This window comes from Diabrotica virgifera, chromosome 10 (genome assembly GCF_917563875.1).
Source record: "Diabrotica virgifera virgifera chromosome 10, PGI_DIABVI_V3a".
Taxonomy (NCBI): domain Eukaryota; kingdom Metazoa; phylum Arthropoda; class Insecta; order Coleoptera; family Chrysomelidae; genus Diabrotica; species Diabrotica virgifera.
In genome coordinates, this window is record NC_065452.1 from 67,318,709 (window position 1) to 67,340,341 (window position 21,633).

General features: G+C 31.2%; 1 protein-coding gene and 1 long non-coding RNA gene across 2 annotated transcripts; both read left to right on the forward strand.

Moving 5' to 3' along the window:
• The first annotated feature begins 260 nt into the window (after positions 1 to 260).
• Positions 261 to 5,105, forward strand: LOC126893282 (uncharacterized). The gene has a single exon (XM_050663304.1). The coding sequence runs from the start codon at positions 2,376 to 2,378 to the stop codon at positions 3,795 to 3,797; it is 1,422 nt and encodes a 473-aa protein (XP_050519261.1). The 5' UTR covers positions 261 to 2,375; the 3' UTR covers positions 3,798 to 5,105.
• An 8,573-nt stretch (positions 5,106 to 13,678) lies between these two features.
• Positions 13,679 to 16,009, forward strand: LOC126893287 (uncharacterized). The gene is made up of 2 exons (XR_007701116.1): positions 13,679 to 13,887; positions 15,819 to 16,009. It is a non-coding gene; the product is annotated as an uncharacterized LOC126893287 (long non-coding RNA).
• The last annotated feature ends 5,624 nt before the right edge of the window (positions 16,010 to 21,633 follow it).

Consider the following 21,633-nt stretch of genomic DNA (forward strand, 5'->3'; position numbering starts at 1 on the left):
TATTTCTTAGTGTCTTAGTTGTAGGGGAGAGTTGGACAAAACCGGGTACCACTCCAAAAACCGTCTGTATCTTTTGCTATGTGAAAGTAGCAAATGTTTGCTGCAAATTGAAATATTCTCAAATGACTTAAGTTTGATATACCAATGTCAATTTTTAAAAATATTCTTAGATTTTTAATTTTTTTTTATTTTTATGAAAATATTGCAAAATACCCGGTTGGTTGTCCAACCGGTATGATAAAACCGGGTAGTAACTTAATTACCATGTAAAAAGACTAATGGGTAGAAAATAAAATATTTATTAAAAGTATGTGAACAAAAATCGAAAATCTATGAACAGAAGTCACAAATAAAAACTTCATCTAAGTACATCATCATATGCACTACAGGCGTCATAAGCCCATTTGGTGCAAGACACACATTTTATCCAGCCTTCCTTCGCATTTTAATTTGAAAATAGTTAATTGTAATATAGACACGCATCGTCATTATCATCTTCTTCCTCCAAACTCTCCAAAATTTTGTTTTTGGTGCAGCCCTTCTTACCACGTTTTTTCTTTTTTTTTTCCAGTTCATTTAGTTTTAATTTTTTTACGACTGGAGATTTTTTTAATGTTTCCTACTAGCTTTCTAACTAGCTTCTTCAATAGAAGAAGCCACATGTTGTAGTTAACTAAAAGCAAAATAACCACTGCAGAAACTGGAGGTAACAATAGTGTAGACAGTTGTGTCTCAGATTAGCGAATCAGCTATATCAAAAAAAGCAATGAACGCTAGGATGCAGATGCAGGGAAAGAGACCGGTTGGAAAGCCTAGAAAGTGCTGGGAAGACACAGTAACCAGCGATGCACAAGTATTTTTAGAAGTCCGTGTATGGATAAGAGCAGTCATAGATAAAAAAGTGTGGAGGCAAAAAATAAAGAAGGCCAAGGCTCAATTTGGGTTGTAGTGCCATAGAACAAGAAGAAGAAGTTCATAATGGAGGACGAACTTCCTTTTTGCGCACTGTTTTGAGGTGTAAAATAAGATAATATTTCATCTTTTTGTGCCTGCCGTTTCTGTTCTCTTAATTTTTTGCTTTTTTCGTTTTTACTGACATTTAAATGATTGTAACTCATGATAACGAAACGATTACTTAGATAAGAAAAATAAGTGTTTACAGAAATTTAATAAACGACTGATGATTAATGAATAGATTAGTTGAACTTAAAATGCACAGGACTGAAAACTAATGTTACATACAATCAAGCAATACCTTATCTTTGCATAAAACGGCATTAAACATCAAACTAAATATTAAATTTAAAAGTGCATTTTAAATAAATACGTCAAAACGTGACGATGACTCTTTTTAATTCTACCTCTTGGCTCTTGTATCTGTAATTCTTCGTAGTGGTGTATAAATTTTGCTTATTGTTATTGGTACCGACAAGGCAATCTATTATACCTACTCTTATTGCATTTTTATGATGGTTTATGGTTTAAGAATGGTTTATGGACTTATGGTTCATGAATATCACTCTAACCTAATTTGTTATCATTTATCATTTCCTGTTCGTAAAATGAAATCATTTTGAAAATTTATTTTGTTTTTTCAATAAAAATTTTCTTTTAGTGATGTTTTCGGGCCCCAATAAAATGCGGGTCCGAGGCAGGGGCCTCATGGGCCTAGTGGTAAAATAGGCCCGCCTGATCTATACCGATTTTTAATAAAGTTCATTTGAGCCAAACATAGTCAAATTGCCAAACACTAGGTATATTCTGAATTTATTGACGGTCCGCACAAAACTAGCTCACGGTCCGGATGAGGACCGCGATCCGCTAATTGGTGACCCCTGCTCTAAAGTTCACTATCCATTCTATCCGTTCACAATGAGTATAAAATTATACAAATGAGTACTTTCAGAGTACAGGATTTGCAAAGAGTACGGTTTGCGAAAAAAGAGTACAAAACTCAGTAAATGAGTACAGTTGGTCACCTTAATAAATTCTAAGAAATTTTCGTTGATCTTCGCAATGTCCTATCGGTGTAAGAAACAAAACTTAGATATTATATCATTATTGTTATTATTGTTCTGTTTTACTGGCATATCTCTTGCACAGTCTAATATGATTAATTTAAGTATTATAATATGACCATTAATAATTTTGTGTAGGTATCTTTAAAAAATTAATTTTTCTATGGTTTTGTGTAATAGGTACCAGCAGGAAAAAACGCTCATTTTGCCCCCGCCTATATAAGTGCAGTCTGCTTTCATAAGATAAATCACGTGATTCTTCTTATGGCAGGTCATTTGCTGTTAATTAAGTAGTCTTTAGAGTAAAGTCAGTGCGTTCAGTTCTTAGTGTCTTAGTTGTATCCCTGTATCGTGGCAATGGCAACGTACATATCGACAAAGAGAGGCCAAAAAAAATTAATATTCCAAGAGTACTTCTACCATAGAGTTAGGAGTACTCCTAATGGCAGAACTTATTGGACCTGCGGCGAATCATGTGGCGGTTCTGCAATAACTATCGGTGATGGCAACGATGGCGAAAACGTTATTATCAGAAGAGTGCACAATCACGGGCCTTCTCATAAAATAGGACCCATGACTGTGCAACACAAGATAAGAGAGGCAGCTAGTTCCAGTCATTATACACCTAGGGATGTTGTGAACACTGCCCTAGAAGGGATATCGGATGACACGAAGGTTCATTTGCCACAACTGACATCTATGCAAAAGATGGTGAGAAAAGTACGCCGAAGAAATCAGGTAATTCCACGAGTGCCTCACTCATTTAGGGAATTAATTATCCCTAATGAGTTGAGAAGAACCAAAACATCCATACCTCAGGATTTCATTTTGAGCGATACTGGAATAGATGATCAAAATCGTATAATTATATTTGGTTGTACTTTAGACCTTACTCGTTTAATCCAATGTGATACATGGGTTGTCGATGGCACTTTTAAAAGTGCTCCGAATCTGTGGTACCAACTATGGATTATACATGGGGTCTTTCACAACAAAACATTACCATTCATCTACGCATTTTTGCCAAACAAAAATGAGCGGAGTTACGAGAGAAGTTTGATTAAAATTTTCGAAAAAATCGATATCATTCGACCTGGAGCAAGACCTAATACAATCGTAATTGATTTTGAGATGGCAGTTGTTAACACTTTTAGACGATTAGTACCCAATATTAGAGTTCACGGTTGCTTCTTTCATTTTTGTCAAGCAATATGGCGTAAAGTGCAGCAGTTAGGTTTAGCACAACTTTACAGAGATGAACAATTCTTTAAAACCTTAATAAAATCATTTTGTGCTCTTTCGTTCGTGCCACCAGCAGAGGTTTCTCAAGTATTCGAACTATTGGAGACCGAGTTAATTGATAGCTTTGGAGAAGACGAAAGATGCCACAGTTTTATCGACTACTTTATTACAACCTGGGTTGGACGTACACTTCCGCCAAGAAATCCATATTATGCAATTGGCATGTGGAATTGCAATAATATTACTCTGGAAGGGTTACCAAGAACAACAAATTCAGCGGAATCCTTTCACCATGCATTTAATAGCATGTTCAGTTGCCGCCATCCTAATCCATACATATTGATAGAAAAGCTAATCAAAGAGCAGCTGAGGCAAGATTTGATTAGTAGCCGTCTCGAGGCAGGACTAGAGGAGGTACAAGATAATAGGTACCAGAGGGCAAATGGAAGATTAGCAAACTTACTAAGAAATTATAATAATATGAATGTTGGCCAATTCTTAGAAGAATGTGGCCAACATATTACTTATAATGTGTAAGTCCCTAATCTTCTTTAGCCCTTTTCTATTATTGAACTTTAAGCCGGGTTGACATTACTAGTGAATAACGAACGTGGCTTACGCTTACGTATTTTGCCCGTGCTATTGTTAGATATTTTATTATCTATTTTCAAACTCGAGCAGTACATTTGTATTATTTATGCATTGCATAGCAATACAAATGTACTGCTCGAGTTTGAAAATAGATAATAAAATATCTAACAATAGCACGGGCAAATTACGTAAGCGTGAGCCACGTTCGTTATTCACTAGTAATGTCAACCCGGATTTAAACATAGGCCTTCCCCAAATCTTTCCATAATCTGTCTGTCCTCGGCTGTGCTTTTCCAGTGAGTTCCTGCAGCTTTTACAATATCGCCCCTCTATTGCATCTGAGGTCTTTATCTTCTTCCTGTCCACGGTCTCCAGTTTTGTATTTCAGCATTTCATCTTTTTATCTTCCTGTCTCGCATTGTGGCCAGCAAATCTCCATTTTAACTCTGTTTTATGTTCAGTTTCATTTTTTACTTTTGTTTTCTCTCTTATCCATTTGTTTGATTTTCTGCCTTTCAGTTTTATTCACAACATGGATCTTTGCATTTTTCTCCGGGTTATTTCTATTTTGTTTATGTTGACCTTTGTTAATGTCCATGTTTCTGAGCCATACGTCAGAACACTGATCAACTACATGGGTTTGTGTATTTGTGCTTTTTAGTATCCATCGTAACTTTCCAAACGCTGCCCACGCCAATCTGATTTTTCTTTGTACTTCAATTGTTATTGTTTATAATTGGATCTCTTTATTAGCTTTGATTATTTGACACAGGTAGATATATATTCTTCAACAACCTCAATATTTACGTTATTTATATTCATATTTATTCTATCATGATATTTGTTTTACTCATGTTCATTTTTTTAAATAAATACATTTTGTACCTACACTTTTATTAAATACATATTTGTATTTTTTTAGGGAATTTTCCAAGATATATATACAATATATACATATATGTATAATATCAATTTACAAATTATTGGGGTAACAGCTTAAATGGAAGACTCAGTGTACTCTTTTCTACGATTCCAATATGTTGTTAAGAGTCGTTAACATCATTAGGGATGCAGTTTAAGATTTTAGTCAACGATGTTATAGGTATATGTGCAAAAAAGCGGCATTAACAAAACGAATTGCAGTGAATGTTATTAAAAATGAAAAATATAACTACCTATAATACATATAACGATGCAAAAAACCACTAATTATTAAAATCTTTTAAAATTTGTTGCACAGAAACGTTTTAGAGACAATTATATCAATGAAACCTTTCTGTGCGAAGAATTTTAAAAGATTTTAATAATTAGTGGTATTTTAATAACATTCACTGCAATTCTTTTTGTTAATGCCGCTTTTTTTCACATATATAACATTGTTGACTAAAATCTCAAATTGCGTCCCTATGATGTTAATGACTGGTAACGAAATATTGGAATCGTAGAAAAGAGTACACTGAGTCTTCCATTTCAGCTGTTACTAACATTACTAACATTTCAGCTAATTAACTAATCAGCTGTGATCATTTCTAGTTTATGTATATATAATATTTACAGTCAGCGCCAACATACTAGACACATAGGAACATTGAGCCATTACAGTCCTGGAACCTTCACTTGTTGCAATGAACCTTCACTTGTTTAGAACGTCAGATTAATATGACAGTGATGAAAATCACATCTGAGAACGGACCGGATTAGCCCATAAGCGTGGCATTTAGGTACCTCCCCATGTGTCTAGTACGGTGGCTCTTACTGTATATACATATACAGTGATGAGCACGCTAATAACTGGCAGAATAGCGCAAAAGATGGAAAACATAATACATTGCGAAACAAAAAGAGATGAAACTAGTGGAGGTGAAAATTATTGTTATAAACGTATACAGTGATGAGCATGCTAATAACCGGCAAAATAGCACAAAAGATGGAAAACATAATAAACAAAAAACCTACATTGCGAAACAAAAAGAGATGAACCTAGTGGAGATGGAAATGATCGTTATAAAAGTATAAATTAACATTACATTATATAGTTTCCCACCTTTAGACAGACGTATCAGAAGAGTATGACAACTGTCACTGTGACAGAAGAATTTTGTAAAATACTCCTGCCATAGACCACTAAAGGTGGGAAACTATGTAATGTAATGATATTTTATAAGTTTATAACTATCATTTCCACCTCCACTAGTTTCATCTCTTTTTGTTTCGTAATGTACAGTAAAACCTCGATATAACGGACCTTTATTTAACAGACTTCGGATATAACGTACCAAAAATAAGGTCAAATGTAAAAAAATTTAAAACGTCCTGTTAATCTTATACATACTTAACCCTGCCTTTACTAACATACATTGCATAATAACGGGGTCCCCGTGGATCCCAAACGTTGTATTTTACAAAGAATTTCAATAAACTTTTTATTATAGCAAAATGAGGACACATTTCCAAATAATCTGATTTATTTTAAAGCTATTTTTATATAACGGACTTTCGGCTTTAATGGAATTAGTCCCCCCAATTAGTCCGTTGTATCGAGGTTTTACTGTATTATGTTTTCCATCTTTTGCCGGTTATTAGCGTGCTCATCACTGTGTATAATTAACATTATATTACATAGATTCCCACCTGTAGACATCTGTGACAGGAATATTTTATAAAATTCTATTGTCACAGTGATAGTTGTCATACTCCTCTGATAAGTCTAAAGGTGGGAAACTATGTAATGTAATGGTAATTTATATGTTTATAACGATAATTTCCACCTCCACTAGTTTCATCTCTTTTGTTTCGCAATGTAGTGTTTTCCATCTTTTGCGTTATTTTGCCGGTTATTAGTGCGCTCATCACTGTAGGTATATAAATTTATGTTGTACTTTTTCACTGTCATCAATATACTTGTAATATTTACCTAACTGTAAGGTCAGAAACTCATTCTTTGGTAATATCTGTACTCTAGAAAGCTTACACATGTGCTTTATTAAAGTTTTGTTGAGTGTTATGATGAGTAGGGGTATTCAAAATGAGTCATTTTGGGTAAAAAACAGGTTTATTTGACATGTTAAATGTTTATGCAATTTTAAAAACATTTTCTCTTGAACAAATCGTTGCTTGATTAAAAATGTATGTCTACAAAAAGTAGCCATTTAATCTTTTTTCATTCAATCGCATAAATAGAAAATTGCAATTGTATTTCGATAAACTGCGCTAACTTTAGAATACCTATGTATATTATAGTATAATAATAAAAAATTTAAAATATGTATTGTGATCATTTAGAATTTTTAATACAATTTGGAATGTAAAAATGGAATTGAATTATTGTAATTTAATTGATAACTGTCCTTTTCAAAAGTTTCCAAACTACTGACAATGTCCACTGCTGGATCCAAGTCTAGATTCCTGGTTTCAAAAAGTCTTGCATGTATTCTTTTGGAATGCAATTCCAAGGCAAATTGGTTCTTTATCCTAGATTTTAGATGTGCTTAAAAATTGCAATTCATTGCTCACATTGCTGTCTTCTCTAATCCTAGAAAAATGATTGCACTGATTCTCCCCCAGCTTGCCTTCTGCTTTGAAATCTGTAAATTTCAACAATTTCCAAAGGGTCAAGATTGTAAAAATTGTCCATTGGTGTAACAACTTCAATGAATGTTTTATCTATGATCTGCTGGTCTGGTAGAAGTTGTGGCTTTAGAAATATACTTCTTTCTTCAAAAACTACTTTATATTGTACAGCATAATCAAATCATTGTAATAGGTTAGGTAGGTAGCTCAAGTCTTCTTCTGTTTTTCTGCCCATTTATAATACAAAATTATTATCCATCAAATTATTATTAACATAAAAGGATTACATACATGGTCCATACTTTTTAGCGATATAATAGCATGACATCATTAACTCATTTTCTAAAATATATTCTTCAATTCTTCCATATATTTATTTTTCTTAATATGTATGCAAATTGGGTGTATATGAATAGGGTCATATCCAACTTGGTACTTATTCATTTTGCGACCTGCGCGTGACGATTTCTGTATTACCCATTCCAGTGACAGTTGTGAATGATACCCGACCCGTTACAACCCATTCCGCGATGTTGCCAAATTTTTAGTCAGGATCGGAATCGTAAACGCGGCAGATTTAAAAACATGTCATTACACGTTCTAAAAATTATTCAATATTATGTCTATATTTATTGAATAATCCATTGAATTACTACATCCTAACACTTGCCTTTTTTAATATCTTCTTCCGAAAACTGAATCAAATGTATTTTTTCTAACTCGATAATTAATTACATTAGAAATAGAGGTATAAAATATAAGTACACATACAGAGAGGATCTAAATTAATGGAATAAATTCATTTTCTCTAAAATGGATGACTTTAGAGAAAAATCCCGAAATAGGTTGATTTTTATTTTCAAATTACAATTTTTTGCCATATATTTCATACTAGTGACGTCATCCATCTGAGCGTGGTGACGTAATCTCTATACAGTAATATAAACATAAATATCAATGGAGAAGAGTGCCTACGTTCCTTCCGATGAAGGCTCCAATAAGAGCCGAAAATCGCGATTCAAGGGACTGGACTGCACTCCGTATTCTAATTGAAAAGTAAGATTGTTTTGCCTTCGCATTGCAACTGAATAAAAATGGTATACATTTTTATTTTATAAATATCATTATTTATACAGGATTGCCAAAATAATAATTTTTGAATTAAATTAATTGACGAAAAAAGAAGAGTGTATGCAATTTATTTATCTCAAAACATTCTATCGCCGTCAGAAAATAGAAAAAAATGTTTATTTGGCAAATAAACAATGCTTTTCGCTTAAATTAAATGTTCAAACTGCCAAGAGGTATGTGGGAGGCTGTTTGTGATTTAATTTAAGCGAAAGAAAGAAAAGAAATGTTTATTTGTGAAATAAACATTTTTTCTATTTACTGACAGACGTACAATGTATTTTGGCTTAAATAAATTACATACATTCACATTCTTCTTTTTGCGTCAATTAATTTAATTCAAAAATTATTTTTTGTCAAGAGTATATACCAGGAATAAGCTAAATTATTGAATTTACTGAAGTTAAGATGTTTGATAACCTGATAAATTTTTTGTGTTAAGCTTGTCATACACGGGGAGCTATACTATAATATATCTCATATCACTCACTACAGTTATGAGTGAGGCTGCATACACGGAACTATAATTATGGTTCCATTTATGCAGGCTCACTCATTACTAGAGTCAGCGATATGAGATATAATATATATCTATTATAGTATACCTCCTGGTCAGTAACAAGCTTTATGGGGAAATAGAAGGATCATTAATATACATGTATCATTTTTTAATTTTTTATTTAATTGTCCTTTGTATAATTTAATTTTTAAATTTAATAAATCAATGAATTTTGTGTCTCTCTTCTGCCCTTTCATTTTCTCTGGCACGCTTGTGTTGTACCCTTTCCTCCTCTTTTTCTATCTGAAGCAATTGAGCTATGTTGAATATTAGCGTTGTTCTTTCTTGTAATACATTCTCTAGTTTATTATTGGTAGCTTACTTCTGGAACTAGCTTTTTTTCTTTTAAGAACGCAGGATTCCATCTTCTAGCTAGATGTTTGTCATATCTGTAACTAATTTTTTTATTTAGAAAAGTGAAAGGTATCTATTAACAAATCAATGCCAGAAGCCAATCGGTGTAAGTCAATAACTGCTTAAAATGAGATACTAAGATGTTTCTGACAATAGTTGCTGGCAAATACAGTCGGAAAAATGAAAGAATAGGGCTTTTCATTCACAGTCATTTGTTTCGAGCTTGTCAGATGTCGTATAATCCGTGTATATTAATATTATACACAGATTATACAACATATGACAGAAGCTCGAAACAAATGACAATCGATGAAAATGAAAAGCCCTATACGCTGTGAGCTTGTACGTAGAGGGGATATTTATAAATTCGCGAGAGCCGGTAGTGGCAAGTCTGTAAACGTTTACCGGAAATTTGACATAAATGTCAAAGTGATTAATTTAAAATTAAAATTAAAAACATTAATTATAAAAAATATTAGTTGGTCAAAGCTGTGGTATATACTTTTACCTTAAATATACTTACGTTTCAAATACTGAATTTACGTTTTTTTAATGTTCCGTAATATGTAATTATAAATTAATCTATTAATCTTAGCGACATCTACACGATAATTGTGAAAATATCCGAAGTAAGAAATTAATATTTCATCAATAGAACGTCAAAATGATTAGCAAAATCTTAAAAAAATCTGTTACAATTTAATTACTTTTTAGCGTTGTAAATATTAAGCGATAACAATTAAATAATAAATTTAAAAATTACCGGTGAAAGTTGAATTAGTAATCCGCCAGGAGCGACACCAGCGGAGCTCAGAGCGTATACCCATGAAAGATCACATCAATCAGTCAATCACATATTTTGTATTTGCTGTTTTTTTTCCATAAATAACAAACGAGAGAGATAGATTATTAGTAATCTGAATATATGTGATTGATGTGATCGTTCATGGGTATTCTCTAATTTTTCCGACTGTAAACTGTCTTTATTTATCATAACCTGGGTAACATATTCATAAATACAAACAAGGAAATAATAATATTTCTATGTATATATAGGGTGTCCCAAAAGTAGTGGAACGGTCGAATATTTCGCGAACCAAACATCGGATCGAAAAACTGAAAAATATGTGTTCAATCATTTTCAAAAATCTATCCAATGACACCAAACACTAATCCCCACTACATCCCCTGGAGGTGGGGTGGGGGGGCAACTTTAAAATCTCAAATAGAAACCCCCAGTTTTGTTTGCAAATTTGGATTCGTTACGTAAAAGTAGGTAACTTTTATTCAAGACATTTTTTCGAACTGTCGATAGATGGCGCTATAATTGGGAAAAACGATGTATCTTGATAGCATAGGTAAATTATAGAAACGGTCTAATTCTCACGAAATACACTTCCAAATGAGAAACCAAAAAACAGATTTTTAATCTTTTTCGAAAACCTATCGAATAACACCAAACATGACCCTCCAACCCACCCCCTGCAGGTGGGGTGGGGGTAACTTTAAAATCTTAAATAGCAAACCCCACTTTTTATTGCAGATTCGGATTCGTCATAAAAAATTAAGCAACATTTATTCGAAACATTTTTTAAAATTTCTGATAGATGGCGCTAATAAATCGTATTTTTTCAATTAAAGCGCCATCTATTAACAATTCTAAAAAATGTTTCGAATAAATTTTGCTTAATTTTTCGTGACGGATCCAAATCTGTAATAAAAAGTGGGGGTTGCTATTTAAGATTTTAAAGTTACCCCCCACCCCACCGCCAGGGGGTGGGTTGGAGGGTCACGTTTGGTATTATTCGAAAGGTTTTCGAAAAATATTAAAAATGTGTTTTTTAGTTTCTCATTTGGACGTGTATTTCGTGAGATATTAGACCGTTTCTATAATTTACCTATGGTATCAGGATAAATCGTTTTTCCCAATTATAGCGCCATCTATCCACAGTTCGAAAAATTGTCTTGAATAAAAGTTGCTTACTTTTACGCAACGAATTAAAATCTGCAAGAAAAACTGGGAGTTTCCATTTGAGATTTTAAAGTTACCCCCACCCCACCTCCAGTGGGTGTAGTGGGGGTTGGTGTTTGGTGTCATTGGATAGATTTTTGAAAATTATTGAAAACGTATTTTTCAGTTTTTTGATCCGATGTTTAGTTCGCGAAATATTCGACCGTTCCACTACTTTTGAGACACCTTGTATAATAATAAGTGTTATATCCCATAAGTCATTTTTAGGGAGAATGTGACTTACACCGTTTGACTTCTGAGGCATCCAAATTAGGTTTTATTCCTGTTATTGGGATTCTTCTATGTAAATTATCCAACCTTTAAAAATATTGTGTTTTGATATACATAGTTGGTTTTTAGCCCTAGTTTACTATTCAATATATCAGTTGGTTGGATGGATTATAAATCTGGAGAGTTTTGACAATGATTGATATGTCCATCTAGCCAAATTTTTCAGGAGAGAATTTGGAAAGTTTGAATCATGTTTTGCCAACTCAAAAACGAAAAGTAATCAACATAAGAAATCAAGTAATATATCAAGTTCTGCCCTACCTAATACAGCAGAACCCCGATTATCCGTCCTCCTCGTGACCGAAGGTGTATTGAAAAGCAGGGATAATTCAAACATGTATTTCTTATGTATAATACATATGTACAGTTACAGTCAATGAATAGTTTACACTTTAATTTTTATATTGTAATACTGTAAAATTGCAGTGTCGTACGGATTTGATAAATGTCAAAGTCAAAAAATCTCAAAAAGGCAATGCTTGTCAAAAATTTCGTGAGTGTTGAAAAATAAAATAAGAAACTAAATAATATTAAGACCATAATCCATTTTATTCAAAAAAACTTCTTTCTATATTTTCCATTTTGATAAATTTTGTAAAATTTATTTTTATTATTTTGATTTTTTAAATTTAATCAACCTATTCTAGGTACACCACTGGCAACGTCACTTTGACGCAAGTGGTGCATTTAAACGAGGTAAAAATTTAAAAAATTGGCTCCTAGATAAGCCAGCCTGTAAACTATTCACTGGCCGTAACTGTACATATACACATACATATGTACCTACCATAAAAAGATAACAGAAAAAAATAAATCTTTCATTATGAGTCTCTCTTTCGTCATATAGAGTTTCCGTCAAGTGATTTACGATGATAAAACCTCAAAAATGCAACTTGGGTATGTAATAGAAAATCATAGCATGGATAATCTACACCCGGATAATCGGGGTTCTACTGTAAGTTAAAAGGGGACATATCTTTTATACAAAAGATATGTGGGACAAAGGGGGTTTTACCTTCATCATACACATACCAAACTCTACCAACTTGAAGAAATGTTACTAAATAGCATATCAAGCAAATAATCTCATTCTAGCTAAAATCAGACACAATATCAAGTTTTGCCATACCACTACAGAAATATAGTATTGAATTTATATAAAAGTTTTCCCCACATTAACAAATTTTTACATCATTGAACAGTTAATATTAATAATCATATAATATGTACATATAATTATGTAAACAAAATTACCACTGCATCTGTTTCATTAGCTAGATTGTCTTTATTTAAACTTGTCTTTGTCTTCTAGTTTACATACAAATCAACAGTTTTCCACTAACTTAAAATGAATTTACCTCTTGTTCAAGCTCTCCAGTAAATTTTTCAGCATAATCAATGTTTTCTTTCTAAGCCAATATTGTTGTCTGATTAAAATATGGAAATGTATTTCTAAACCTTATGACTTTGTATACTTATTTTTTTAAGTTGTAATTCTTTAATTTACTTACATTTCCTTCATTCCTTCTTCCAAAATGGAAATAAAAACGATAAAATCATCTTTGAATCTAAATATGTTAGGTTAGGTTAAGTTAAAGCTGAAATTATAAAAATAAACACAAAAATCAGGTGTGTTCGGAATCCAAACTTACTTTTAAAGCTTATCTACCGGATAACTAACCGGAATATATTATATTATACAAGCAACTATCAAATTAGGAAAAATAGATTTGATTCACTTTTAGAACGCGTAAAGCAACAACATATTTTGACATGTTTTTAAATCTGCCGCGTTTCGATACTGATTAAAAATTTGGCAACACAGCGGAATGGGTTGTAACATTTATCCGTACTATGGAGACCTACACAGGTCTCCATAATCCGTACCTATTCTACTAGGCGTGTTAAAAATATCGCTTCTTCTTCTTAAAAATATTGCTGTTTGACGTGTGGTTGTCTTTATTTTGTGGTGGTTGTATTCAAAAAGCTAACCTAAAGAAAGATTATTATTTGTGATTATTTTCAATTTGTATATTTTTGTCTTGGGTTGTTTGGAACTATTTTATTAGAAATCACTAAATTTTTGAATTTTACCTGTGACTAGGGAACATTGTTATATTAAGGTATTTTTTCTATAAATTCCTGTTACTGTAAAGGAAAAATAACACAATAAGTTGTAGGTTCATATCACTTATTAATTATTATTAATATATTTTGATGTTTATATTAAATACCGATATAGTTCGACGTTCAGATGCTTCCTGCTCGGATACTTGGTCATATCATATACAAAGAAATGAGCAATTAAGAAATGAAATAAATAGGTATAATATAGAGGAGAATAATGAGAAGGGAAAGTGATGCAGTTACTTTAGGAGTTTGTAGATCTATTTATATCAACAACAGACATAGTGAACTATTTAATTATTAATTATTATTAATATATTTTGATGTTTATATTAAATACTGATATAGTTTGACGTTTAGATGCTTCCTGCTCATATACAAAGAAATGAGCAATTAAGAAACGAAATAAATAGGTATAATATAGAGGAGAATAATGAGAAGGGAAAGTGATGCATTTACTTTAGGAGTTTGTAGATTTATTTATATTAACAACAGACATGGTGAACTATTTTTTTGAGAGGCTTATACCTCATAATATGTGATAATCCGTTCATCCAAGCAGTGTTGAGCCTTCACTGTAAATTTTTACCTCACTTATTTTTATGCAATAAGTTCCTATCAAAGAGTAGTCGGTCAGAGCTATCAGTTCATTTTCAAACAAATTAAGTCAAAACATAAAGTGAAATGAACGTTGATGTGTATATACATTTTGTATACTAATATACTAAGCACATCAGCGTACGTTTCACTTTATGCCTATATATAACTACTATATCAATTGCCTAAAATACTGTTAGCATCCGTTTAAATGATGTAACAAATTTAACACTTGAACATCTAAGTGAAGAGTCGATTATCTTTCCTACTACATTCGTTCAAAAAGAGAATTTTAAAAGAAAATTTATGCAGAAGTTTAACTTTCCTGGCTGTGTAGGGGCCATAATTTGCACACATGTTGCTATAATTGCTCCAACGGAACGGGAACATAACTATCTTAATAGAAAAGTTATCTTTCTAAAAATGTAGAAATTGTAACACTCGTTATATAACACTACTTACTTGTAATATTATATTATGTACTATATGCTGCCAATAATCAATTTATAAAAATAATGTATTATCACATAATATATTATATTGCAAATATCATAAAAATTTGTAGTATTTGTTGATATTTGTGTTGAAAAAACTTTGATTAACAAAATAAAGAATAAGTAAAAAATTACAATCTTTTAGGCGTGTGATCCAGACTTAAAAATTTTAAACATCTATGCTAGATGGGGAGGTGCAACACATGATGTGGAGAAACTCGAATGTAAAACTTTTTTGCAGCAGATCGTTTAAAATAGAGATCAAAGCATTTTCCATTTCTATTCTGGCAAAGATTACTTTCACTTCTTAGTTATCTTTGCTGGACGGTGAAGCTTTATATCTTATTATGAAGTATTTTGAACATAAAACTTTTGTTTTATGGATGCATTGATCAAATATCTTAAAGAAATGTTTATTTAAAGTTTCATAATAATTTTTATAAGTAGTTTAATATTATTACTTATTTTTGCACTAGAAATAATAATTGTAAAGCTTCATTGACTAATGGCCAGTTTCACCAAAGATGAATAGTAGTTTATTCGATGAATAAAATTATTCAACTGATAAAACTGACACAACTATGTTTCTCTAACGTCAAATAGTACTTATTTTATTTATTTATCAAATAAATAGTTACTCTTCAAATGAATTGACGAGTTAATCTCACTTTAAATATCTATATAAAGAAAATTTGTCAATTTAATTTTAAATTATCAAACTATTCACTGATTTATTTGTTGTTGGTGAAACTGGCCATAGAGAGTAAAATTGCATTATTTTTCAATTTACATAAATTTGTGGTTTATTTGTGATTTATTCTTTGTTCTTATTTTAGTCTTGGTATGAAACAATGTTAAGACAATACTGTGTGCTTTTTCAGTCCTATGAAAGAAAATGTTTTGGATGTAACAGAGAAGTACTACAACTTTGTTATGAAGATTTGTCTTTATGTTATTTTTATAATGTTCATGGATTATATTTGTTTTTATGTTTTCTTCAGTTTAAATAAAGTTTATGTTTTACCCATTATTGATTTTTATTTCAACCTGAAAATTATAATGATAATAGTAAGAGGATTCTGAGGTTTTTCTGCAGAAACAATGCATTTTTTGAGAAAAAATATTTCACAAAAATTAAGGTTAATTTTGTAAAAGTCAGACTGTCCTCTGTAGTTAATTTACATATATTTTTATATTGTTCTGAAGCTGCTTCTTTGTGATATCGTATGCAATATACTATTTTATTGTGAAATAATCCACGATTTAGTTAAAAATAAAATTTATTAACGTTTCAACTTCCAAGTCGGAAATCGTTATTGAAATACAAAATCTTAATTAATATTTTAGTACTCACTAATAAGTTGAATAAAAATTGATTACTTATATTAATTTATATTTTATATTTCGATAACTGCTTCGGAAGTGGAAGTTAAAACGTCAATAAATTTAATTTTTCACTTAAATTGTGGCTTTTTCCCAATAAAATAGTAAATCATATATTTTTATTAACTAAACTTATGCCTGGTAGCACCAACAAATCTTAAACTCAGCTCAGCTCATAGATATGGCCGCTTTAAGTTTCACTCACATTGCACCATAATTTTCGATTCTTATCTAAATAAATAAATAAATTAAATAATCCATTGTGCCAAGCTGAAAACTGATCTAAGACTCAATGATGCCACACATACATATATTTCGCAATCTGAGCTTAAGGCACGTCTAAAGTTTAAGATCTGTTGGTGCAACCAGGCATTAAACATCTTTATATAGGTAAGCTCTCAGAATACAAATAATGTGCAAAAGAATAAGCATTTTAAATTTTAATCAAAAGATTAAACTCAAACAAATTTTTATAAAAAAACTACAAATAATTTAAATAACTTATTAAAAACAATCACAGTGAAGGTCAAACTTTTTTTTATCTGCATCAACCACTAGGGTTATTAGTGGTAGGTTTATATATTTACTATAAGTATGGGTTGTTAAACAGTATATAAAATCAAAATGTACCTACAATTATGTAGAAAAAAGTTTTATTCATCTAAAAACATACAGTGTAAGTAGATACATTCACCAATCTATTTTGAGACAAAATTCTATTCTGTTGAGGTTTAAGGTACCAGTATCACGAAGAAATAAAGTTGATGTCTCCAAATAAAGGAAAGCCAAACATGTTATTTAGGTTTGTTGCTTCGTTATCCTGCTATTAGTTATCTCAAAATAAAAACTAATTGTATTTTTGAAAAAACAATCACTATGAAAAACCACGAGAAACTTTCTTTACATGTCTATGAGGAAAACCGTTGATTGAAATATTATGTAAAACATATTAGTGAACATAAACAATAACAATAAACAAGACAAAAAATACGGAAGCGGGAAAAATAAATATCTGTCATATTGCCATATTGGTTCTGTTTTTGTTTATTAACATGAGAAAGAAAGAGATTAACCGTCCTTCCTACAGCAGGAGCGGCTAAAGATACGAAGCGTTAAATACCGCTATGAATTCCAAGATTTCATTGGTTAGAACTACCCACGTGATATCTGTGTTCGTATTGGTCAAATGATTAAGAATGACAGAGCGGGATATTTAAATACCAATATTGTATGCAAAGTGTCGTTTCAAGAAAACAAGTCAGCTGACTGAGGATGATGGATAAATATTAATTTCTTGTTTATCTTTGACAATTTTTATGACAGAAATAAAAGTGTGGTAGAAAATCAATATGTATATTGAAAAACGGTATTGATTAAAAAACACTATTTATTCGTTTCTACTAGTCTTCTTTCTAGACTCTACCTAGTCTCATAAAATATTTCTTTTTATCTCATAAAAAATATAAACAATTATTGTATAGTTATAATATTCTTTTAATTTATTTCAGTTGTTCAATACAAACACGGCAGTACTAGAATATATCTTATAAATTAAATTATAAATGCATGAAAATTAAAAAGAGATAATTTACATAAAAGTTAATATAGGTACTGGATATGGGGAAAAGTAATTTAGGGGAAATTATATGTTATATTATATAATAATTATGATTTTCTTCGGCATTTTGTGAAGTATAGGGCATGTTGTGTCTAGCGTCCTTTTAAAAAGTCTGAAATTTCATTTACATTTGGATTTTTAAACGTATCACTTATTAATATGTTGCTCCGATTTTTGTTCCTTTGTGGAGAAAAACCGTTTCTGTGGTTCAATGTTTTTACATATTGAAACCTTTAAAACACTTCAATTTTTTTATGCAAATTTTTATTAAATTTTTTGTTGCATGTGTATATTTGACAAAACAATCTAAACATTGCTGTCACTTAAATTATCTAAATCGGGTGTATGTATTTACAAGCATCCTCAAATCTTCATGATCTTTTTTATTGCAAATTAAATTGATGTTACTTAAATTCTTAAAGTCGTGGTTTCACTATCAAATAATTTGATCAAACAGTTTGAGCAAACTCAGGAAGTGACGTCACAACTACAGTTTGTTCAAATTATAAAAATCTAGTCGTCACACTATCAGTTTGATCAAAGTTTGTATTGAGAGTTGTGGTAGTAGGTACATATATCAAAACCCACAAGCATTCCAACACTTTAGCGAATAATAAGCCCCAAACTCTCTATTGTAGAAGGGAGTTAGTAACAAACCAAAAAGAAATCAAGTCCTGATTAGGAAAAATCTAGAAAACAAACAAGAGTAACTATTGGCTACAAAAGCTGCTGTACAAAATCAGTGTGCACGCTGAAGAAAGCAACGCAGGGAATGATAACGAAACAATTTTAACGTGTAGCTAGGCCATGACTGATAAACATATACAGGGGCTCACAGCTTAAATGATGCAGTCACTACTCAATAAAGCTAGCTTGTGTCAGTCGCTCAATATTTATTAGAAAAAACTTACATACTGAAGGTAGGTAAGTTAGTATGAGTCTTCTAAAATAGCATAAGCTATGTTTTGGGTTTCAAATATGCAATAATTAACACCCTCAGCGCCAGTGTATCCTTTTAGATATACACTGTCCTCAACACTGTGTACTAAAAAAGATACACATGGCTCGTTGTGTTCGATCTATTGTGTCACCTAAAAGGACACACTTTCCTAAGTTTTTATATGTAGAGAATAATGCTATGGCCTGAGCCAATTTCCTGGTATAACTGGGTTTGGCCTTATGACGTAAAAAGATAGATTGTATGTAACTAGAAATTCGTATGAAAAATGTTGCCATGTATGGGCCAAAACAACTTGCTCCAACTCATTATGCAGGGAAAGATTCAAGGAAAAAGAAGCATAGGGAGATGCAGAATATCTTGGCTGCGCAACTTGAGAGAATGGTACGGATGAACATCAAATGAACTTTTCAGAGCAGTCGTCTGCAAAGTCCTAATAGCTAAGATGTATTGTCAGAGAAATAGCAAATAATCCCAAAAAAGTGCACCAAAATTGAGAGATGAGGTGGAAACACAGTTTGGAAAAATAGGTAACCCTAAAACAATTAAACGGATATTACAAAAGAATAATCTACCTACATAGCTGAACTGCAAGAAATAAATCTTTTATCAGCCAAAGAAATAAGCAACAAGGAGTTTTGTTTTCTTTATTAATATTCTCCTTTAAAAGTTTACATCATTTTAGCTGATATCAAAATCGTACACAAAATAATTAAAGAACTATTGTTATTTAAGTATGGTATATTTGAAACCCAAAACATAGCTTTGCTATTTTAGAGGACTTATAGTTAGTAACTTACTGTCAGTATGTAATTTTTTTTTCTTATATTGGGTCACTGACACAAGCTAGTTTTATTGAGTAACGACTGTATCATTTCAGAATTGAAGCTGTGAGTCACTGTAGGTGCAGTACAATAATTTTGCTTATACAAATTATCAGTAATAATATTTATTTACATCAAAATAAAAATTCCATCACATAATGATGTCTAACAGCTGATGGTCATTTGTCTTTATTGCTTAATTCTCTGACCAATACGAACACAGATATCACGTGGGTAGTTCTAACCAATAAAATCGTGGAATTCATAGCGGTATTTAACGGCTCGTGCTAAAGATACAGTGCGGCTCCCTAATTTGCGCATGCGTGTCCTCAACTCCAACGTTGCCGATTCCGAGATAGTTTGAAGGACAAATTACGTTGAGAACAAGAAACGCGTCTAACTTCACTTGTATTTTGTATATTTGTCACAGCTTTGGTTGTTTGTTCTAGTTGGATATTTTTTATTTTATGTTTTGGATCAAGTTGTATGTGTATGTCATGTCCTGTTTTATTCATTAAAAAGGACTCCTAAATAAAAGTTTATTCTCAGATACAGATTATTCATGGTTTGACCCAAATCAATATGAAAAAAGGACATTTATTGAAGCTATATAATTTTAAACTGTTAATTACAAGAATCACATAGACATTCTTAATAATTAATTTAGACATTTTTGTGTAGAAATAAAAAATAATTTTAGTAGGTATAGATATACAGGGTGTCTGCGTAACTTGGAACCATATGGGAAACTTTTTTAATATCAATTTTACGAAAAAAAGTCATTCTTTATAAAGTGCTCTGCATAGTCTAAAACCTAAGATGCAATCATCAGATATCAAATTTTGTCAACAGTATAGGAGGTATGTCAAAATTTCGCTCAAGAGCAAACTATCTTTATATTTCAAAATATCAAAAAATTTTATTATGAAAAGTTATTTGTAATTAAAAACCATATTCAAATAGGCAATAACAGCCTTCTACTTGAAAAAAAAAATTCTGAAATTTTCCTTAATTACAGATTCCGAACATTACGTGGCTAAAGGTTCTGAACCAAGGCCAGAATAAAATGAAATAAAAAAAAAAGATTCCGAACATCATTTTTATCTATTTGACATGTAATAACTCTTTTATTAATAATTTTCGGAACAAAAAATTATTCTTCATAAAAATCTGTGCATGGTCTAAACCTCAAGATGCAACCATCAGTTATCCAAGTTTGTTATTTTATATGAGGTGTGTCAAATAATATGAATTTCTAAATTCTTTCTAAATTCATATTATTTGACACACCTCGTATAAAATTAAGAAACTTGGATAACTGATGGTTGCATCTTGAGGTTTAGACCATGCACAGATTTTTATGAAGAATAAGTTTTTTTCCTAAAATTATTAATAAAAGAGTTATGTCTACATGTCTAATAAATAAAAATGATGTTCGGAATCAGTAATTTAGGAAAATTTCAGAATTTTTTTTTCAAGTAGAAGGCTGTTATTGCATATTTGAATATGGTTTTTAATTACAAATAACTTTTCATAATAAAAATTTTTGATATTTTGAAATATAAAGGTAGTTTGCTCTTGAGCGAAATTCATATTTTTTGACATACCTCGTATACTGTTGACAAAATTTGATATCTGATGATTGCATCTTAGGTTTTAGACTATGCAGAGCACTTTATAAAGAATGACTTTTTTTCGTAAAATTGATATTAAAAAAGTGTCCCATATGGTTCCAAGTTACGCAGACACCCTGTATAAGATGTAATTTCATTTAATTTGAATGCACAAATATCATGCTTGAGAAATTGTGGAAAAGTTTAGGATTTGTTAAAATTCGGGATTCGAAAGTACAGTTCAATTCAACAGAT